This window comes from Adiantum capillus-veneris, chromosome 20 (assembly GCF_014529385.1).
Source record: "Adiantum capillus-veneris isolate H3 chromosome 20, ASM1452938v2, whole genome shotgun sequence".
NCBI classification, from domain to species: Eukaryota; Viridiplantae; Streptophyta; class Polypodiopsida; order Polypodiales; family Pteridaceae; genus Adiantum; species Adiantum capillus-veneris.
In genome coordinates, this window is record NC_140950.1 from 7,845,368 (window position 1) to 7,869,219 (window position 23,852).

A 23,852-nucleotide genomic window follows, 5' to 3' on the forward strand; every position below is an offset into this window, starting at 1 on the left:
AACGGAACCCAGAATTCAGCTTGGCCGGAGATCTGGTGTAGTGGGATCACAAGAGGGGAGTCACTCCACTCCTTTGTTAACATATGCCTTGATTTAGATACTAGAGTCACTGATGTCTCTTTGAGCTTCAGGGATACTGAAAGCTGACAATATTCTGTTGTATGACTTTAATGAAATGGAATTCCTGATTATGATACTGATTTGTTCTTGACATCTCGTAAGTGCAGGAACTGATCGACGAAATGACTGCAGCATTTTGATCTGATTGATCTCGAATAGACATGGTTGCAATAGGGTTAGTCAATCGCACATCGATGAGGTCCCGATTGGACCTAGATGTGATTGCTAGCTACATGCCGATAAATCATGGTCTAAGATTGAATGTCATGTGATGTCTAGTGATGTCCTGTGATGTCATGTGATGTGACTGTCGATTTGGTACATGTGCTAGATGTATGTTCCTAGTACGTAGGTACTAACAGTCAGTGTTTGCTAAGACGGTTTATGGCTTCTGTCGGTTTTGCACGTGTAATCGCGGTTGATTACAATGCTTTCAAGAGGGGGGTATGTCACAAAGTGATGACGTGGCTATCGACAACAGAATCCTAATTTCTGCCAGAAACCCTAAAAATCTTGCAAACCCTAATTTCTGCCAAAAACCCTAATTTTGCAGAAACCCTAATTTCTGGAAACCCTAACCCTAACTGCTGGCTGAAACCCTAAGTGGCTGAAAAACCCTAAAAACTGGCGCCAATGCCACGTGGCAACAATGTACGGCTTTTTCCGGAATTTACGGAAGCTGGGGAGAAGCATTGATCGACACAATTTTTGCTGGCTTTTTGCTACGCAAGGGAAAATTGAGAGAGAAAGAGAATTTGCTATATTTACTTGCTCTCATTGAGAGAGAGAGAGAAACTGCTTTTGATGTTAATCTTTTGGGGCTCTGCTTTTGGGCATCCCTTGTAATCTTTTTATACGCGGTGAGGTCCTCACTTCTTAGAGCATTTGGACGCAGAGTCTGAGAGTGAAACCCTAACCGCTCTTTGTACTCTGACATTGATTTTAATATATTAAGAAATACCGAAAGGGACGCCAGTCTTTGGGGCCAATATCTTTAGGCACGGAACTCCACCGGGCCAGTGCAAATCTATTGTGATTTGTGAATTGTTTTGAAGTGGTTATTTGGTGTTGTCGCGATTGATTCTTGACTTGAAGTCTCCAAGTCTGTTACAACCTCCACGAGGCTACAATGGTTGGAGCCCATATGGATACCCTAATTATCCATACCCGGGATATGCGCCTAACGAACCCAAAGATTTCAAAGATGGTGGCACGACAGTCAAATTTTTCACTTTTTCTGGGGTGAAAGATTGCAAGAAAGCATTGCAGTTCCTACAGCAATTCGACAACATCTATGCTTTGGGAAACTATACAGAAGAATCCAAGATTTCTCGAACAACGGGATTTCTTAAAGATAATGCTATGCAATGGTGGAGTTTAATCGCGACACAACAACATGGTCCAAGGACCAGGCAAGCTTTCAAGACAGTTTTTGCACGTAGTTACATGAATTCGATGTTTGAAGTCCGGATTTTGGTAGAGTGGGGCAACTTGAAAATGCTTGCCACCGAAACCATGGACGAATATAACCAAAGGTTTCTCGACGTGTACATTCCGTTGTCCTTCTTTAGATCTGTTTCCTTGGAGGCCCAGTGTGAACGATACACCATTGGACTACCATCACCATTGCAGGAATATTGTCTATCCAAGCAAGTCTCTACCATGCAAGAACTTATGGACCATGGCGCGGTCGGCTACAAACTGATGAAGGAAAAGCTAGAGTTTACCACAGAAGAATCTCCGGCTGCTAACCACAACTCTCGGCAACAACAAACAAATTCTCGAGAGTCTCGTGAAAATCACCCGCAAAGGCCTCGTTTGACGCCTCAACAATGAGACACCTTACTACAAGAAGGCCGATGCTTTGGATGCTTTCAAACAATGCATAATCATTCTAATTGTCCCAAATGCACTAATAGACCAGAGGAGCCGACGCCCGCACCAACGGTCGACAGCGCCACCTTCTGCTAAGAGAGCTAGACCCGCTATTGGACTAGTTCCCGATATTTATGGCATACGACTTGAGAGTACAAATGAATGTCGAGCATATGGCAAAGTCAATGGCTTCAAAGTCCTTATTTTCTTTGATCCTGGAGCTACAGAGCGAGAGCCTTTGGAAGAGGTCAAGGTAGGAATGCCCATGTACATGCAGTCATAGGAGAGCCTACCCTTGGTGAAGAAGAAGAGAGAGCAAGAATTTATGTAGCTATTGACAACCCTGGAGCCCAAAGACAATTTGCTGTTATTCAAACACCAGTGACCCATCAAGGTAAACCTTTTAACATCCTCATCGATTGTGGCAGAACTTCATCCATCCAAAATTTTTAAAGCAGATGCACTTGATTATGATGCAGAGGGCGGAGAAATTGAAACTGAGCTAGCCACGGGGCAAACTCAGAAAGTAGTACTGCTCATTGGTGCTCTTCCAGTGACTATTGAAGATTATCATGGAAAAGCTGATTTCCACATCATGAAGTTTGGCAATTGCGACGTTCTCTTGGGCATGCCTTGGCACGACAAGAATGATGCGACTCTCCAAGTTCGGAACCGAACCATCGCCGTGATGCAGAAGGACAAGCCAGTCGTCCTCAAAGTTCGGTTGTCCGAACAAAACGTCGAATGAACTCTCTCTATTTGTTTTTCTTTATAGCTAGAAAGTAATGTTTGAAAATTTGTTTGAAATGGAAAGTATCTGTTTTGAACTTGTTTTGGTGCTGATTTGAGATGTTTGACTCTGGTTTTAATACTGGTTTCAATGATTGGTGATTTTACTCCCGGGTGGAGTAGTGAGAAATGTTGTTTTGCTATTGTTTGAACCTCTGAACGACGTAGACTGGATGTCTGGGGAGCGTTTGGTTGTATGCTTGTAATATAATTGGTGTTGTGACTCCCGGTCCGGACCTGGATGGTTATGCGGAGGGAGTATTAAGAACCTCCAAACGATGCAGGCTGCGGTCTGGCGGGCATTTGGTTGTAAAAGGCCTCTATATCTCTCGGCCCGGACCTTTTTAGGTTATGCGGGGGGAGTGATGAGGGAGTCGTTGAATATCTCCCGGCCCGGACCTTGTTAGGTTATGCGGGAGGAGTGTTCATCGGTGGCTTTATGTTTCTATGTCTTGTAACATGCATACGTGAGCATTTGTGTTGCATTGTGATGTCCCAACCACTGAATTATCCTAATTGGATGAGATTGCCTGGGTATGTAATTTTAGTGCATCAAGACACCCGTGGAAGATCAGTATGGTCTGGGTGTGATGACTAATTTTACTACGCCGGAATATCAAGAGTTCCGATCTGGACGAAAGGAGAAGCTAACTCCTTGATCAAAAGAGCCGAAAGGAGAAGCTAACTCCTTAATAAAGAGAGCAAACTGATTGTCCCTTGGAAATTTTTGAGCTAACTTGAGTTGTTTTGCAGACATGCTGTAATCGCGGACGATGACTCTCTTTTAAGAAGGGGAGATGTAACAAACTGCTGACGTGTTAAAGCCTAAAGAATGGAGCCAACTTGTAGATGTCGGCCGAGGGCCTAAACCCTAAGAAGGACAAGTGACAGAAGAAGAAGTCCTACCAACCTATGGGGACCCGTTCGATGGGGCCCCAAGTGACAAAGGATTAAACTAAAGCAGGACCCACACACACACATTGAAGAAATTGCGTAGTTGCTGATGACGTGGCAGTTTCCGAAAATTGCGTTGACATGATGAACGTGGCAAGCTGTACAAATTTCCACGTTTTGCGCTGCCTGATGACGTGGCAGGTTGTATGGATTTCCGTAAATTAAGCTGGCAGCTTTTGGCTTTGCTTTTTGGACCAGAAGCTTTTGAGTTTTGAAGGCTTTTCACTGTAAGTGCTTTTCAGGCCAACGGCCTTTAAATATGAGGTTAGGGCCCATTCTCTGGCATGCTTCTTGGCGAAGGTGCAGAGTCTGGAGTACCGGCTTGTACTGTGTTGATGCAATATAAAGAAATACGGAAAGGGACGCCAAGGTTTGGGGCCGATACCTTCTGGGGTGGAATTCCGCCACTCCGTGTCACGTCTCTCTCTCTCTCTCAGTTCTGCTTTTACTGAAGTACTAAAAGTCTGTTTAGTTTGTTCTTTTCTATTGGCACGTGGTTCCCGTCTTGTGACAGCAGATATTATTATTAATGAATTTTTGAATTCATTAAGTTCAGTTCAAGTTTCTTAGTCAAAGCAAAAAGGTTTTGCAAGAAGCAAAGGTTCAAGACAAAGCTTCAGATAACTCAAAGACTGAAGATTTTCGAAGATTCAATGCTTTTCCTCTTTGACACGGGCTCTCATTTTAAATGGGAGGGAATGTCACGATTGTGACTATGTTAACAACATTACATCTGCTCCTAGTTGTAGATACGCGAAGTGCCATGCCAAGGAGGACCCTTACGCTTGAATGGTCACACCCCTTCGCTCAAGAGACGTGCCTCTTCGCCAAAAGCCACACTCCTTCGACAACTGGTCACACCCCTTCGCTCTACGGGTGCGACTCTTTGCCCAATGGTGTAGCTCTTCGCCGAAAGGATATGTCTTTACGTCTAAAGTCATGTCTCTTCACCAGGAGACGTGTCTTTTCATTTATGTCTCTTCGTCTCCTATATAAGGAGCCCTTGTATCACACATTCAATCAATCAAACACAGAGTCTTCTGAGTCTTGTTTGTGAGTTCAGTTCAAGTTTCTTAAGTTCTAATCATGAGTTTAAGTACTTAATTAAGGATTAGCACCTAGAATCCTTACATTGGAATTCAAACGTTTTAAACAAATCTTGTATGAAGTGATATGCTTGAAAGCATGGAAGTGTAACCACCCGCCAGTTGGATGATTCAATGTCTCTCTAATTGAAATAGAACAGACGAAAACTGAACCAAAGAGACACTTTTCACTTGTAAAAAAGACGAAACTTGGAAGAGGTGGAGTTCCTCTTCAAGAGTATTGGCCTCAAGTCTAGCTCCCCTGTCAGTATTTCTTTATTTATTCATCAAGAGATTACAAATGTGTGCACGCATGCACCTGATCCAAGTTACAACCGAGGGTAGGCCTTCTATTTAAAGGCCCTAGGCTTTAACAGCCTCCTAAAAATAGGCTCCAATTTTTTTTGCTTTTAATTACATGTGAAACTGCCGCATCGTCAATTCCATACACAATCCACGATTTCCACCATGATTTGCGGCGGGATTCATGCGTTGCTCAAGTCAGATTTAGGTCTTTTTTCTTGCGGCCTCTTCTTCTATTCCATTGGTTGGGAGTGTCACGTCACTGATTCTTCATGGAAGTTTCTGCACTGTGTACAAATACGGTGTACTTTATGACAATATTGTACAACCATATGATACACAACACCGTACGTATTAAATGGTTCTTAACTTCTTAAGAGTTTTGAAAAAACACATCATAGGAATCTAAACTGTACGATATAAATTGCAATACAATGTATTTCCCCGCATGAAACTGTATTGTACTTTATCGTACGACCGTAGGATGATGACCCTGCCTGAAAGATCTTGTCCTTGGTACACAGATATGACAAAATTTCTTGCCACCTTCCACAGTCTCAAAGGGTGCCATCCTTGTAGAGGCAAGATTTCTATTCTATTTGTGGATGAAAAGATGAAGAGGATTTAAGAGTAATTGCCACCTTCTCGCAAAGAACTTGGATGGGCAAACTAGTCATTGGAGAATCTCTATTGTAAACAATCGATTAACATCTCATGATATTTGAAAATTTGTGAAATGTATAGCTTAGCCGTAGGATCTGCCTTGATGGTTTTCTTTAGAGCTTGCTTACTAAATGTGCCCACAACAGTCCAAATATCATCATGCCCACCTTCTGTTATAGGCAGATTAAAGATGAAATCCATAGCATTGCTGTCCCATGGTGTGTCTGGAATAGGCGAAGGCTAAAGTAATTGTAGAGTATTGTGCTTGGCATACTTACGCTAGAGTTTGAAGGCCATCTCATGGGTTTCCGTGTCTAGATCTTGTGAGGGCTTCTTTGTGGCTGTGCCTTGCCTTGTGAAGCTTTTCTACATTCTAGGCATGCGGGGAGATTTTCCAGTTTTTGTCCAGCCAGCCATTTATTTGTTGGTCTTTTTGGTGGGTGCCCTATTTTCTTTTGTACATTTTTCCCGGTTTCCCTATCTTACGGGTCGTGGTGTTTTGGGTGTGAGTTTGGTATTTCACTTAGGTTCCTTTATAGGGGGAGGGGGCGCCCCTCATTTTGGTAGTGTTCCAACCTTGTTTTTCTTGTTTGTAGAGTTTCTGCCCCACGGGGCTTGTGCCTCTCTCTCTCTCTCGCCACTGCCCCGTCTACTACGAGATACAAGGCCGCTTCCATTGCTTGTTCAGAGAGGGCTTTGGACCATTCTCCAAAGAGGGCTTTGGACCAGTCTCCAGAGTCATGCGGTACGAGGATCAGAGATGCCTTGGTCTGTTTTTGCTCAAGCTGCGCAGACACAGAGAGAGCTTGATGAGAGGAGAGGCTAGCCAGTCTCAGAAACAGATCACAGACTTCTTTAGAGCTGCTACTGGACACCCGGAGGAGCTACTACCACAACAGAGCTCGTCGCCTCACACCATAGGCACACTGACCGACCGAGCGACCGAGCTGGGGAGATCCAGACGCCCACGACTGCGGAGGACTACACAGCATTGACGGCGGATCACTTTGGCCTGACACGCACGACGCTCGGTCAGACTACTGACCATGGAGGAGATTGATGAGATCCGCCAGCGATCGATGCTGGATCTCTTGTGATCTAGCTATCCCAGCTAGCTGCTTAGTTCACACCTAGCAATTTAGGATTCTATTGTATTTTATTTTGTCATTTTGTCATCTTGTTACTCTGTCTTTGTATCAGATCCATCACATTGTAACTTTTTGGTCTCATAGGTCACTTTGGCCTTTTGAAGACGTCAATATAACATTTCATTTCATTTCTCACCCCCCCCCCCCCCCCCCCCCCCCCCCCCCCCCCCCCCCCCTTCCATGTGTGCGTTCTCTTGTTATGACACCTAGTGGATCTAGAGCACTAGGAGTTACTGCTTGAGGCTGCGTTTTTCAGCCAGCATGGGGCTGCGTTTTAAGGGGATCTCCCTTGGACCATCGTTTTTACATTGGGAGGGGGCTGATTGGTGCTTGTGGCATGTTTGTCTTGAAGAACCCGTGTTTTTCAGCCAGTAGACGACTTAGGAGTGTTGCTGATTTTCAGCGTGGAGTTGGATGAGTTTGTACTGCATTTGGAAGACCAGAAGGTGATTTGAGTGCGACGGTTAGTGCCCGGTATCCTTGCAGATTTTCAGCCAGCCGTCTGGAGACTTGTGTGTAGTAGAGGGGGACTAATTTTGGAAAAGCTGATGTCATACCCTTGTTGAGGAGTACGCGGCACGCACTTGGGCATGTTCAGAGTAGGCCTAATGCTGGAGAGATCTTAAACCACTTGGAGCAGCCTATGAAGAGAGCTCACGTGTAGGTACAATTGTGAACGTTGGACCTTCAACCGTCGAAGTCCATAAGGATCACATTGAGAAGATGCAGGAAGAGTAGCAAGTGATTCTTCTGGCAGAGAAGCCGATCTCTTCCGAAGATATGGCTATAATCTTGATGGTGCATTTGACTCTCGAGTACAATGCTTTCTATTCAACATTGATTACTTGGGGGAGGACTACTGATTTGATAGGGGAGGAGCTTGTTTACATGGTGTTGGATGAGGGGAACTAATTACGGAGGTTTGGATTTAGAAGGGGCGCACAAGCCCTGGCTGGACTGTCGTCCAAAAAAGGAAAGCATAAGCAAAACTTCATCTTTATCAGGGATTTTCAAAGACTTGCGGATAGACAGCGCTCTTGTAGATTTCTTTCTCAGCACCAAGCTCTTGATTCCTTGGCAAGCCTTGAGGACCTGGTTAGTCTTTGGAGGATGGTGTGGTGGACGAGTAAAAGGGTGCTCATCTTTGTGGTACTGGGTCACGGGACACGTGTATGCTGGCTTTTGGCATTGTTAGTTAGACTTTGGATCAGGATGGCTCGAGTAGCTCTTGGAGGAGGCGTAGCCGATCTCTGACTTTTCCTACAATTTGTGTTGTTGCATTGGTGGATTGGACTTGTAGATTCCTTCCTCACTCTCGGAGGAGTCCTCTTTTTTCCATTTTTCCCATTTTATGGGTCATGGGTTTTGGGTGCAAGTGAGACATTTCACCTAGGTTCCTATATAATAGGAAGAGGGGCGCCCCTCATTCTGGTAGTGTTCGAGCCTTGTACTCTCTTGTTTGTAGAGTTTGTGCCTTGCAGGGCTTGTGGCACCCTCTCTCGCCATCTCATATCTCTAGCGTTTTTCTCTTTCCTCTTCTCCTCGCAAAAGTTATAAAAGGATCCACACCTTGTTTGAGTGAGGTCAAAAGTAGTAAGACTCAATTTCCTTGAGGGTTGCTTCAATACTTTTGTGCTTGGTAAAGGGTGAATTATGACACAGACTCAAATACCTTTTGTCTCAAACTACCTAGACACAAGCTGATATCAATTCTTCCCCAAAGGTTCAGGGGCTTGGATACATGGAAATGTGTACATTCCGCAGTGTCAGTTGGCGAAGCCAAGACAATTGCTTTGAAGACCCTCGCCCGAACGTTGGGGTCCATCTCGAACAAAAACCTACCGGTAATTGTTGGAGGTGACTTCAACATGAAGACGGGGGCACTGAAGAAGTGGCTACTGAGATGCGGAAGAGGATTCGAGAGCTTAAAGGTTCGAGGCTCGAACCTCACGTACCATTCCAGGTGGGGGAAGGGAAAATCGGACATCGATCACTTTATCGTGAATGAGTCCGCTGCGAGACAACTTCTCAACAATACAATACAGAGGGGGATAGACTTGTCAGAACATTGGCCACTAGTGTGCCACCTACACTCTGTGGAGTTGGGAGTAGCAGCCAAAGCTACTATATGCCGTCCGTACCCAAATTGGATGCATGTAAGATGGATGTGAATTGCAGGTTGTTCCTCGATGACAATCGATGGAACACTCTGTTGAACCTCGAGCATGAGGACGGGCGTGTGACCCAACAATGCTATGACAAGTTTGTTTCTGTTGCTACATCGATAGCGAAGGAGGTTGGAGCTCTTGCCATGAAGCCCCCGCCGAGGCCAAGGTTAGGTTGTCGACTCGAACCTCGGGCTCGGAGACTCATTAATGGACGTCAGAAAGTCTGGAATAAGGTGAGGAACAAAGCTGCGAACACTAGGGTTGGCCAGCAAGCGGTTAGGGAGTACAAGGCAATAGCACTTCGTTCGAAGGCCGCTGTCCGTGACAATAACAAAAGATCCTTTGAGCGCTTCGTGCAAAAAAGGAATGAGCTCCTGAGGGAGGGTCAAATGAAGAAATTCTTTACCCACCTCAAGAAAATAGTTGGGAAGGGGCAAGGAACTATTGCCAATCAACCTTTGAACGCAAATGGGGAGTTAGTAACGGAACCAGAGAGGCGATTACAAGTATGGGAGGGAACTACTCCAAGGTATTCGCCGATACGGACGGTACCAGCAAGGATCTGCTTGCATGGTATGACAAACACGTGCGCATCTGGCTTGGTATGCCTGAGGTATGTGACCCGTTGAACTGGTATGAAGTACGGGAGGCCTGTCGGTGATTGAAGAGGCACAAGGCAGCGGGTGGCGATGGTTTACCACCCGAATTCTTTAAGCTGCTTGTGAAGGATAAGGGGCTTAGATTGGATCCGCGTAAGCCACAATCGGAGATGGGCAAGGCATACGTGTACATGATTGAGGGTATTTATGACACCGGAAAAATCCCGGCCGGCGCTAGCGATGCAGTGATTGTGTCAATCCCCAAGAAGGGCGATTTGACCAACACTGATAACTATCGCGGGATCGCATTAATCTCCGTTGCCATAAAAATCTTCACTACGGTCGTGATTAGGCAGATCACTCACTAAGATACTTGAAAAGAGGAACTTCTTCAATCCCGGCCAAGTAGGATTCCGTACTAATGAGGAATGCTTAGGGCAAGTTGCATGTCTGATGGAGATCGTGAAACTCCGTCATAAGGATGAGAAACCAACCTATGCGGCCTACATTGATTTCAAGAAGGCGTACGACACAATACTGCACGAGGCGTCGTTCCTAAAGCTCGCTGCGGCTGGCCTGCAAGGTCGAGCACTTAGATTTTTCGAAGCGCTCTACAGGTCCACCTTTGTTAAAGTCCGACACATGGAGCAATTGTCGGATTTGATTCCGATGCAGCGGGGAGTCCGCCAAGGATGCCCGAGATTGCCCTGTCTATTCAATATATACATTAACGATATTTTAGACGCAGATGGGGAAACATGGGGCCTGGGTACCTAACCTCCTCAAGAGAATTAAAGGACTCCTTTTTGCTGACGACCTGATTCTACTTGCTGACTCTCCTGAAAGCCTACAAACGAGCCTTGACAAGGTAAGTGAATGGGAAAAGACCTGGGGCATGACCTTTGGAATTGATAAATGCATGGTCATGGTGTTCCACGGAGACCTGCAAGATCTCTCTATGAGGATCTTTATTTTAGGTGGTGAGATGGTTGCAGTAGGTGAAACGTACAAGTACCTTGGCATCGACGTAGACTCGACCTTTTCCATTGAACACATCGTCAAGAAGTGAGTGTCAGCACCTAGTGGCAAACCGAGCCATCCCTATATGGTTTCGACTGACTGTTTTTAAGGCGTGCATATATCCAGTGATTTGTTGTGGCGCGGAATTATGGGGGCCCACGATCAGTGTGTCCTTCACTCTCTGCAGCGCCTCGTTGCCACCGGGATGCGAATGTTACTCGGAAAGGGAGCAAGGTCAACTTCTGTAGGGACTGCAACTCTCCATCACGAGTTTAACATAACACCTGTACCTGCCTTTTGTGGGGGACAACGAGCAAGGGCTTTTGACAAGTACCGCTCTGTTTCATCTACCTGGATAGGCTCCTTGGTAAACAAGTAGCCTTAGAACCAACCGTTCAAGAAGTGGACTTGGACGACAAGAACCTAGAACTGGATGAATAAGTATATCCCAGTGGCTGACTTTAGCTCAGTTCGCTACCACGCATGGGACAAGTGGGACGAGAGGCATTTGTGCCTGGCGTTGGAGCCCTATAAGGCGGCCGGCTTTGAACAAACCTGCTACAGCTATAGTGGACTTGGACGACAAGAACCTAGAACTGGATGAATAAGTATATCCCAGTGGCTGACTTTAGCTCAGTTCGCTACCACGCATGGGACAAGTGGGACGAGAGGCATTTGTGCCTGGCGTTGGAGCCCTATAAGGCGGCCGGCTTTGAACAAACTATAGTGAATAGGAAGGAGGAGAGAATGCTGGCTCTCGCGAGAGTAGGTGGGCTCAAACTGGCTGATAGTTATATGCGCGGACACAGCATTTGCACGCTGTGCTCCCAGTTAGAGGGTCGTTTGCTTTCGCATTTGCTGATGAACTGTTTGGCAGTCGATGATTCTAGGGGGCGCTGGCTAGACCGATTCAACTCCACCTTCAACGCGATCGACCCTTCGTTGGACCTTGAAGAAAGGACCGTTATCCTCCTTGTTGGGGAGGCTCGTGGGAAGCAGATGCCCTTCTGGGTACGCCGTGATCCGCACTCGAGGGACGAAACCGCAGGGCACGTGCCTGTGGCGAAGTTCCTCGGTGAAGTTGTACCCCGGTACTTGGGTGCTCTGCATAGGCGGATGGGGAGATAATGCTCCCCTTCCTATGCTGTTATTTTGAATCCGATCCCTTCCGGGGGAAATGACGTAATTCTCCCCAAGCGAAGCCAGATGAGCTACAAGAGCACCCAAGTGCCATTTCCCCCCTGGGGGGGTCAACTTCACCTAATAGGGGTTGGGAGGTGCAAAAGGGAGACACCACCAACCTCAGCGGACGCCACCTGTGAGCCGACGCCCTTCCAAGCGGGTATTGTATTTCCTAGGGGAAAGCCGTCGGGCTACAAAGGCAGTTTAGTAAGGTGAGCGATAAGTTACTTGGAGGAGGCAGCTCCAAAGGGAAGACCGAAGCAAGTCCCGCAGTACCTGGGCCTCTGAACAGAGGTACTTGGTCGCTGTCACGCCCAAATCAAGTTGGAGAAATGGGTCTCTCAAGGGAATAGTCATGGCCCTAAGAGTGTAGATAATTTTGGCCTCTTGTAGTCCAAAGGAAACTAGTGACAAAAGCGTCTGCCTTCGGATTCTGGGTGCATAGTTCTGGTCGTTCTTCTTGTGCACTTTTCTGGTGTATGAGGAGAGCAGCCGGGCGTGCCCTACCTGACTCCGAAAACAAAACAAAAAAAACAAGCTGATATTTTTCATCAAGAAACCATCCTTTAAGAAAAAATTGAGAGGGACTCTCTCCATATCCCCTAACTTGTGAAAAATGATGGCAAAGGTCAGGATCTACAACAGGATTTGTAGCAAACTATTCCCTTTTGCCCTCAAAACTCATGATGAAAGATAGTAGTGATAGCTGCTACTTGTGGCTTGCATGATAGAGCATCAACAACCAAATTATTCTTCTTGTTAACACTAATGGTGTAGAAGCTGCGTGGATAAGGCAATACTTCAAGCTCTAATAGTCTTTGTGAATAGTAAAGTCAGCACCAAGAAGATAATGTTTCTGTAAACTTAAAGCAATAATGACTGCTAGACGTTTTTCTTACATTTGTGCAACTCCCTTTGCCTTTGTAAGCAATCTGCTCCTGCAACTGGCCAATGGGACCACCAAAGGGTGGTAAAACAAAAAATGGAACCAATTGAGTATTGTCTAGATAAGAGGTGTACACATAGTAGTAAGATCCTTGCTCTCCAAAGCAAGCTGAAATTGATTATAACCTGAGTAGAGATCACCCATAGAGTAGATAGCCCTACTTGCAAAGGCTTCAACCCAAAGTAGAGGATGGTTTGGAGATGTGTCAATGAGTCCTTGCAGTCCCCAGCGAGCCGTTTGTCACATGGAAACTACACATCACTCTTTCAAGAGGAGATCTAGTGTCTGGTGTACCACCATGACACCTCTCGCTATCTCACCTCGGTTCATACCACCAAACTCTAAAACGTAGTAGACAATCAGCCCCCACTTTGACCACTTTTCGGTGTGCAATCGCAGAGAGAGTTATATGGGGACATGTGGAATTTGGTGTAGCATCATTCTCTTGAGTTTCATAAATTTTTGTGCGAAGAAAACAGAGGAATGCGCAAAACTGTCCATCAGCCCTGTAATTTACTGATTTCCACAATGATTCATACACATAAGCATCACCACGTTATTGTACATCACAAATGCAAGAACCCATATAGACGATTGGATATTATGAGCTGAAAATTAGGTATTACGCGTACACCTCGAATTTCAATGCCAATTGGCTCAAACACAAGCTATGCTTGTGGCCGACTAGCTCAGGCAGTGGCTATGCATTGTCGTGGGACCTCGTCTTGTCCACTTGCCCATAGCAAGAGAGCTTTGTGGGAAAAGGAAGAAAAAGAAACGAGTTAAAAATAAAACAAAACAAATAAATTAATTAGACACTATGATACACCTCCTGTTGACAGCTCTCTTAGGCAACAACATGCGACTCTTACTGTAACACTGCTCCAAGCCATTGCCACGGACATCACAATGTACTCCAAATTTTATTGAAGATCTTGCAATATCAAGACAAATCCTTTGGTAAGCTTTCCTATAGTAGGAGTGTAAGCCCAAGAAGCTCCTAACATTATGAACATTCTTAAGAGTCGGGCAATCCCTTATGGCTGCAACCTTTGATGGATCATCCACACACCTTGTGGAGAGAGGACATGAACAAGAAAGTGGATCTCTCTCAGAAGAACTCACTTTTTTTGACATTGATAACCAGCTTATGCTGCTTCAAAGCTTGAATTTCAGCACTTGAACGAAATGCTTTCAATGTTTATCTTCAGCCTTGGAAAGGACAATGATTTGATCAAAGAATGCACCCTCGAATCTTCTGGATCTCCTAAAGATCGTGTCCATCATCGTGTTGAATGTTGTAGAAGCACTAGTTGAGCCAAAAGGCATCTCGTACAGTCCAAAAGTAGACTTGAAAGCAGTTTTGTGGAGTCTGGACCTCTCCAGACTGCAATCCTCATTTGATGATATCCATCTTAAGATCAACATTGCTAAAACAAGTGGATCCAACCTGCCAAGAAATTATGGGATGGGAAAACAATTCTTGATGCTTATCTTGTTGAGACCCTTGGTACTCGATATACCTTCTCCAGGACCCATCCTGCTTTGGAACAAGAAGCACTAGTGAACAGAAAGGCGAGGAGCTGGGTTGGATTAGCCCCTTAGTTATTGACTTGGCTCATAATCTCCTCCTGTTGTGCACCACAATGACCATCCATCACAACATTGTTACTTTTGATTTAGTAAGGTCTGTTGAGTCTGGACGTCAATTACTTGTATTGTAGAGGTTCCTTTTTTATTGTTTGGATGCTCGTACATTTTTGGAAACTAAATTTAGCACAACTAAATTACACATTACTATGATTTTGCTTTACAACACAACAAGCTCCTTTCGAAAAGTGTTGTACCTGTACTCATGAGATACAATGTGCATTGCAGCCAGCCTCCTCTTCTAAGTGCCATGGTTCGCGAATTGTTTATTGCCACCAATGATACAGAATTGCTACAAGAAGCGCTGCCAGTATTAATTGAAGAGCACAAATACTGGACTTCAGGTCAATTATACACTTGGCATCTAAAGAAGTTTGTGCATATCTTGCTAACAGATTGGCTGCTGTTTTTCCCCCCCCCCCAATGCAACAGGTCCAAAACAGGTGACTGTTTTGGATGAAAAAGGACGAAAACATTCATTATGTAGGTATTATGCAAATTGGAAGGCACCTCGCCCAGAGTCATTCACTATTGTAAGTGATCGTTTTCTAAAATGACAACCTCTAAATAAAGCACTCTCAAAAAAATCTTCAGGACAAGCTTGCGCTAGTACTTGGTTGAAATTTAACTTGTGGTGCTATTTTTTTTGTTGTAGGATATGCAAGTGGCAGGGGGGGTTGTTAAGAATAAGCAAGAACTTCTCTACCTTGATATTGCTTCAGCTGCTGAAAGTGGCTGGGACTTTGGGTCTCGTTGGCTAAGGTTAACACCTCCACATTCCCTTCTTGTTGAGCGTTGGCCTGGTGTAAAGGGGCTTATCTATTGTATGTATGTAAACCGTTTCCTTGCTATCTACAGGGATGAGGAAAACTTGAGCACTTTATTTACGTCTTCCATTCTACCAGCAGATTTGAATGCTTACGTATTCCAGGTAATATCTTGGGTTTTTGTTTGTTCGTAGTGGTGCTGTTTTCTTACCTTTTTGCCTGCAGCTTAAATTGCCTCTCTTGACATGTTAGTTTGATCTAGCCAAGAGTTGTTTTGGATTGCAATTTGACCTCTCAAACTTCAATTTGATCTCTTTTGGATGGTTGGATTCAAGATGTAAACCGTATAACTTCCCAGGAAGTTAGACCAGGTAAACTAGTTTTTCACTGACTGGCGAAGATGCTGAGAGTTGCTGTGGTGACTGTGGGATGGTTGTCCAGTTCCTGCCGCAGATAAAGCTCAACATGTAGACGACTAAGGATGTAACCAGAATTTGGAAACTAGAAAACAATTCTTTGCTGCTATTCGGTTTTTTTGAGGATCCCCTCATGGTCAACTAGAAACTACAGTCTCTAGTATATTTGCTATCCAATGCTAATCATTTATCTTTCTCACTTGAATACAGATGGAAATGAACATAGCATACATTGCAAAAGTATTGGGAAATCAAAATGTTGCTGCAAAGTTTAGTAAAGCTGCCCAAGCTCGGAGGCTGGCTATCAATTCAATCATGTGGAATGATGACATGGGCCAGTGGTTTGATTATAAACTGGATTTTCAGCACTGTGAAGTTCAACGAAACAAAGTATGGCCTTTCTACTTTCTCTCTTGACAGCTTTGATGTTTGGCTTCAAAACGTCATTATAATCCAAGTTCTTCAAATGGCGTAATACTATCTCTCTCTGACTCTTTTTTTTTTTAATGCATCATCAAAAGACCATTTACTTATGGAATGAAGACAATCAGCGGAAAATTAGCAGTGCTTCGAACTTTGTACCACTGTGGAGTGGAAATTTGAAATCAGGTATTTGATGTAGATGGAAGTAACTAATGCTACTAGATATCATGGTAACCTTATTGTTTTATGTTATGGGTTTTATGCATACACTGGTTTGCTTTGGTGTATAGCCGCATGACTGAAGTCCTGGTTCATGCCATCAATGTGTGTCATTGAGATTGGCCGTATGGACAATTGAGCAATTGCAATATAGGGAAATATTTGTTTTGTGTGCTAGTAGAAATTCAATGCTCAAGTTTCGAAGGATTGGAAAGGGAACGTTTTATTCTTCTATTGCAAAAGGTGCACTGATGGTCCTAACTGTGTTCACACATCACTATCTAAATATCGGAGCAATCCCTCTCGAGAATGACACAATGAACAAGAGCTGGCACATGAAGGATAGGGAAGTGGCAGCCCCTATGGAGTGGGATCAATTTAGAAAGGCGAGTGAGCCCAAAGCGTTGCCAAAAGCTTTGGACTTCTTACTAAGCAAAGTTGTTGTTAATATATCGGCAAGGTTTTCAATCGTTAGTACGTAAGCCAAGCCGAGCTTTGTTGCAAGTGACCAATAGAAGGCTTCTTGTCATACCAGACTTCATACGGAGTGATAGATTGCAAAGCTTAGTGGGACACGTGTTGAGTGCATAGGCGGCACTAAAGCATATAGGCTAAACAAGGGAAGACATGCAAATGCAAGTGACGAATAGGAGGCTTTTGAGGGCTCTAGAGAGAGAGAGAGAGAGAGAGAGAGAGAGGGAGAGAGTGTGTAGATACTATGTTGAGCTTCATATGGGGGGGGGGGCTAGATTGTTGAAGCTGAAGTGGGACACCTAGGAAGTTCATCAAGGGCACTAGAACGGGAGGGCACCACGTGCCAACGGAAAAGAACAGATTGAATAGACTTTCAGCACTTCAAAACAATTGAACTGAAAGTGCACGGGGCACGAGACATGGATTGGCGGAGCACTCGCCCCAATCCATGGCGCCCCTTTCGGTATTTCTTTATATTTCTTCAACTCAGTACAACGGCAGTACACCTGCTCTGCATCTCCATGCGGGAGCATGCCAGAGTGTGAGCCCTCCGCACATATTTAAAGACCCCTGGCGATGAAAGCTACATGAAAAGCTTCAAGTCCCAAAAGCACCTGGTCCAAACGCTAGCATAATGGACAGCTAGCGCAAAATTAGGAAATCCGCACACTTGCCACGTAAGCAGCCTGTCAGTGCAAGTCACGGGCGTCCGTACTTTGCCACGTCAGCATGTTAGTGCGATTTGCGGATCATCCGTACAGCAACCACGTCATCAGCTGGATACGCAAGGTTTTTTTTGTGTATGTGTTTGTGTGTGTGTGTGTATAGCTTTATTTTAGGCCCCATCGGATGGGGTACCATAAGTTGGTACATCTCTAATAATTGGGCCACTCAGCGAGGAAATGTAAGTTGGTGAGAGTTTCTTCTTCCTGCTAGGGTTTAGGCCCCTCGGCCGGGATTTGCAGGTTGGCTAGGGTTAGGCTCGGGAAGCGCGAGCGCTGTCAGTAGCTCCTTGAAAGAAGTGTAATTGTCCGCGATCACATTATATTTTGCAAAAAAACTCAAGTTGGATAAAAAATATTCGAGGGTCATTCAGTTTTCTCATTTTCACATTGGAGCTCTTGATATTCTGGCGTAGGAAAATTAGCCATCACACCCAGACCGCGCTGACCTGTGACAGGTGTCTCGATGCACTAAAATTTACATACCCAAGCAGTCTCACCCATTAGGACTATTCAATGGTTGACACATCACAATGCAACACAAATGCTCACATATGCATGTTACAAGGTTCAGAAACATATAGTCGCCGATGAAGACTCCCCCCTCAAATAACCATCCCGGTCCGTGCCATTGGCTGTTTAACGACTCCCTCATCACTTCCCCCGCAAGTAGCCTAAAGAGGTCCGGGCCATGAGATATAGAGGCGTTCTACAACAAACACTCCCTAGAATGGAGCTTGCGTCGCTTGGAGGTGCTGAGAGTAACCACTGCTCAGACTTCAATACTACCCCCGTAAGTAACCATCAAGGTCTGGGCCATGAGTAACAATAGCACAAACATTCAATACTCTCCCGTAAATAACCATCCAGGTCCGAGCCATGACTATAAACACCACTTTTAATAATTAAATATACCCCCCCCCCCCCCCCACCCCGCAAATAACCACAAGGGTATAAGTATTGCATGCTCCGAATGCTTTTTGAAAAGCAGTGGCTGTCCCAAGAAGAAAGTTGATTTTTAATCGCCTTCCGGGACACTGCACAACACTCTTTCAAGTTCAGTCATTTGTTGTTTTCAATGCAGTTTGTGGTGGTGTTGTCTATCTTACCGCCTTGTTAGGTGACTTGCCGGTTATACTCGAAAGTGTGAGGCATAATATCCCTGGTACATACCATGCATCAACACGGGTTCAAGAGCTGCCAGTTGTTGCAAAGTAGGCGTAATTTTACCAGCTTCCTTAGTTGGATAAGAGGCAATGATATATTGCTATATCTGGAAGGGGAAATTTACCAACCACTTTGTGGGCCTTTGGAAATAAGTGAAGCTTGGAAAGCACGTCATGACTTTCAAACACACTGCTAGCAACTCTTTCTCAGTGTTGTCAATTGGCCTTGTATCACTTTTCTTGCTAGCAAGCACGGAGATCTTTCTCATGCTTTCTCACGTTAACAGAGTTTTAAGCACGATTCTGGGCGTCAATTTCAAGATCAGGCTTGTACTGAATTTCACTGCTGGTTCACATGTGAGGTTTTGCAGGTGATCCAAGGGTCGATAAAGTTGTTGAAGCTTTGACTCATTCAGGACTTCTGTTTCCTGCTGGGGTTGCAACATCGTCAAAGAAGACTGGGCAGCAGTGGTAATATCTCAGAACGTATATTAGACAATAGCTCATTGACTGATCCCTGACAATGTTACTGGACCATGTTTGACTGATCCCTGACAATGTTATTGGACCATGTTTATGCTCTGTATGTCACTCAGGCATTTCAATCCATGTTTTTAAGCTGAGCCCCATGCACAGTGAATTCAGGTTTTTGGTAAGCATAAGACCAACTTAAACACTGCGAGGAATCAATCATTGGAAAATCCCCAATACCAAGGCGCGCACGCGCGTGCGCATGTGCATGCGTGCGCGCACTTTTTTTTTCTGGCCCATCTTGCATTTTGCAAGCCTGTAGTTTCATGCCATTCAAAGTTCTAAGGCTTTACTATCTACATCAATGCACAAAGGCAGTTATCCCTGTGGTTGAAGAACATGATAATTTGGTAGTTGATGGTTCAAGTTTCTGCACATGTTTGACAGGGACTTTCCAAATGCCTGGCCTCCACTGCAGCATATGATTATAGAGGGCCTCTTTTTTTCGGGTTCAGATGAAGGACGGTGCTTAGCCAGGACAATAGCCCAGCGGTGGATACAAACCAATTATGTGGTTTTCAGCAAAACTGGTCATATGCTGGAGAAGTATGATGCGACAGTTTGTGGTGGGACAGGTGGAGGTGGAGAGTACAAACTTCAAGTAATGTCCTGGACCCACCCACTTCCTTGTCCATTTCTTTTGTTTGCTACGTCTTTCAGAAACATAGTAGTTCTTTTGTTGAGAAGATGTGTTATCTTGGTGGCTAAAATCTCCATAAAAGGGAAAGGGGAAGACAAAAAAAAAAAAAAGCCCAGGATAGTAATTCCATCTTTGGAAACAGGATGTAAGTCCGAGCATATGGTGATTGCTAATGTTTTATAGATATGTTGAGACAGAATGATTTCTTTGAGAATTGTGGATTGCAGACCTAAGCTTGTAAAGGCCAATTCATATAACTTCTCAATACCTAAGCTTGTGAAGGCCAATTCACGTAACTTACTTGAATATCGTTGTCAACTCACAATTTCAGAAGATCTGGTGCTTGAGCCATTCTTTTTCACCTACCTTGTATATAAGTGTTTCTGGTTTCTAACATATTGGTTGTTGAATTGGCAGACTGGGTTTGGATGGAGCAATGGGGTGGTTTTATCTTTACTCAATCATTTTGAGTTGTCATTGAGTGATCCAATCACTTGCCCAGATGGAAAGTTGAGTCAATAGTTGGACAGGGACTCCAGCCTAATTGATCACTAGAAACTTTGTTCTTTATAAGTGCACTGTCCAAGGACATAGATACACCATCTCATACCAAAATATCCAGTTTTAGTTCTAACTAGTAAACAGTTCCACAGGAAAGCAGCACACCCCCTGGAATGTGGGGTGCAAAGTAATCCAATACTCTGGTCTTCTATTTAGTTGGCCTTTAGGCCCAACATACAGTTTTTTGCTGCAAGTAGCTCATGTTCTTTTTCAGCCACATGAGCATGGCACTTGTATCTGAGTTTGTTGAGCTTGAGCAAGATTCTCTCTCTCTCTCTCTCTCTCTCTCTCTCTCTCTCTCTCTCTCTCTCTCTCTCTCTCTTTGAATAGGTGAAAAAAAAATCTGTTTTCAATGAAAACCTTGAGAGGACATGCTCGAAGGCAAAATACAGAAAACCTTGAGAGGACAATGCTCGAAGGCAAAAAAAAAATCTGTTTTCAATGAAAACCTTGAGAGGACATATGCCATGGTCAAACTCGAGCTTCTCCAATTACCTTGATCAATGAGAAATCTATTCTTGATTGGAATTGCTCATGCTTTGTAGGCCAAGCTTGGGTTTTCGTCCTTCAACTCTTAAACTAGCCCACTAAGGCGTGGTAGACTTTGGCAAGTACATGTGAACATTTTGGAAATGTTCACCTCGATGATTTTTAATCCTCCAAAAGCCACATCAAATTGCTAAATCAAGAACCTCTTTGCATGGTTATTAGAAAAGATACTCTCCTGACTTGAGCTTTTAGAGGTAGCATGCTCTAGTTTAGAAGGTATGTGCATATGTGTGCCCTTTGGGAACCTTTGTGATCTGGTCAACCCTCATGAACGTTCAAGGGGCTAGTTGATGAAGATGGAGAAATGTAAGATAAAACAATAGCAAAGGTAGGATCATGTAGTAATAAACTTAGAGAAGAATGCATTGGCCCATTGACTAGCAACCATCAACCCTTAGGCTTTAACGTTGTCCATTAGTATAATGTACACACACATGATATAGAATCTGAGAGATCATCCTTACGAAATTAGTTTCCTTCCAATATACTAATGCCAACGTCCAAAGATGAATCATATTGTTTTTGCAGGCCAAGTCAGTTAGTTGGTCCTTTCCAAGAGCATTGGTGAAGTTATTAGGTTAGTTCTCCATAGTAGAACAATACTCCAAATTTATGATCTCATCCTTATTACATATTCATAGTGACTTTTGATGTGCTTTGTGCGAGCATGAAATCTAAGATTATGTGCACATGCAACTTTGATTGTCATAGTGGAGGGTAGTTTCTCCACTAATGTGAAGTTCCATGGCATAGAAAATCCAAACCAGGCTATAGGACTAGTCACTTTGCATTCAACTTCAATGTAAGAAAGCATAATTGTCGATTTCTTTTTGCTTGTCCAAGAGAAAATACATGAACTAAGAGTAACAATATCCAAAAACAAATTTTTTGGAGTTAATAACTTGTGCCTAATTTGAATCATAGTAACCAATAAGAGTGCCACATGTACTAGAAGTGATACCATACTTGAGTGTCAGAAATGTATCGGAGTATTGAGATTCCTGCCTTCCATTGACTTTCTTAGGGCGGAAAACTTGCTCACCCCACTAGCTCGCAAACTAATACTACTGCCGTGTTTGTTAGAAAAGCTAAGTTTCCCGCTATATTTCTCTACTTTTTGATGTCAAGAAGTGGTGAGTAATCCTCTACAAAAATCTTCAAGTTCACTTCCATGAGTGTGGAATGTGGCTTGCAATTAGCCACCCCAAATGCCTTAAACATCCTTCAGGAATTCTTAAGCTATGAAATGAAGGTAATACCCGAGTCCTACCAAGCTTCAATCCCTAAACGAAAATGCATGTCCCAAGTCTCCCACATAGAAAACTATGATGACAATATTTCCATACATTCTTTGGACATATAAGTTGGCATTAGAAGCACATCAATACAAGCACATCAAATGAAACACTGCAATTCAAAAAACGGTCAATTATGTGATCCCATGCTCTTGGGACCACTTTTATACAATATATTTTTTAGGTTGCCTACATTTGTTCTTTATCTCAAAACCTCATAGTTGCTCTATATACATCTCCTCCTTGTTGGGATACCCATTCAAGTATGTTGATTTGACATCCATGTGATAGCCATGCCACTTGTTATGTGTAGCTACTCCAAGTAATGCCCTAATGCTTGTCATTTGGCAAGCAAATCAAATCCTTCAACTTACACAAGTCCTTGGGCAACCAACATTGCCTTATATTTTTTCCAAACTCATTTGGTACCAACTACCCTAAGGTACGCAAGCTCCCAAATATTATTCTTCATGATATTAGAATACTTTGACTATATTGCATCTTCCACTTTTGAACTTTCCATGGCATTCTTTAAAGATGTTGGCTCCTTTATAGAGCCCATGATTTTAGCCATTAGAGCCATGCTTACACTAGGCTTGAGGTAATCTCTATGGCTATCTTCATTATGAATAAACTCCTACTATTGTTGTAGCATACTATGCACCTGAAGAGAAGTTGGGGGGAGGAAACTTGATCTTTCACACCTTGCAATTTATGGATGTATTGCGTATATGCATTTGCCACATGAAATGTGAGCTAAGATTAATCTAAACAGTAAAAATGTGTGTGTATGGGTCATTCCTTGAGCATAAAGGGTACAAAAGTAACAAATTTGTCAACCCTCAAATGAGAATGACCAGGGAAGTTGTTTACAATGAAACAACAAGCTGAAATGCTAATGTAAAAGATGATTTTGGGACTAATGTAATTTTTTGAATGTGACTACAAAAAATGCAAGCGTAGAGTCTATAGGTTTTGAGTGGACCACAAGAGTCACCTATTAGAAGTTTCGTTGAAAATATGGAGTATGACGTTGCATGATAGAGCGAGTCCTCCTAGCTCATGAATTATATCAAGGAAGAATGGAAAATAAAAGGTTGATGATGTCTTAAGGATGCCAATTTATTTCAAGAGGAAATCTTGAGTGGCTCATTGATGAAGAGTTTGGTATACCCTCTATGTGTAGGGTTAGGGTGAATTAGTGAATGTACCATTCATGGTGTGTGTGTGTGTGTGCGTGTGCGTGCATGCGTGCGTGTACTTAAAAAGAGATATAACTCAATGTAAACTTAGAGCAATCCTTGGATTATTATGCATTAGAAAAAAGAGAGACTAGAATCCTCTTATATAGGCATTCATTGACATCATGGGGTGAAACGTCACCATATACAACATCATCATAGGTGGAAAGTGATACTTGCTATCACCTGGGACTTACTACATGGTTTATGACACCCAGGTTATCACTGGATAAGGGATGGTACACACACCTAGATACCAAGCATATATCAAGGTAGGGTTCTCACATGGAGTAGTTACCGTCATGGAACAAAGACCACACACCCAACACTATGAAGGATGCAAGCC

General features: G+C 43.8%; 1 protein-coding gene across 1 annotated transcript in view; it reads left to right on the forward strand.

Moving 5' to 3' along the window:
- TRE1 (trehalase 1) overlaps positions 1–20,692 on the forward strand; it is a 58,673-nt gene extending 37,981 nt beyond the window's left edge. The window contains exons 4-12 of the mRNA XM_086491863.1: positions 14,731–14,846; positions 14,935–15,035; positions 15,158–15,264; positions 15,361–15,433; positions 15,896–16,075; positions 16,207–16,294; positions 19,061–19,160; positions 19,608–19,821; positions 20,278–20,692. Of these exons, the coding sequence (XP_086347989.1) occupies positions 14,731–14,846; positions 14,935–15,035; positions 15,158–15,264; positions 15,361–15,433; positions 15,896–16,075; positions 16,207–16,294; positions 19,061–19,160; positions 19,608–19,821; positions 20,278–20,382 (1,084 nt within the window). The 3' untranslated portion in view covers positions 20,383–20,692. The remainder of the gene's footprint in view (positions 1–14,730; positions 14,847–14,934; positions 15,036–15,157; positions 15,265–15,360; positions 15,434–15,895; positions 16,076–16,206; positions 16,295–19,060; positions 19,161–19,607; positions 19,822–20,277) is intronic.
- The last annotated feature ends 3,160 nt before the right edge of the window (positions 20,693–23,852 follow it).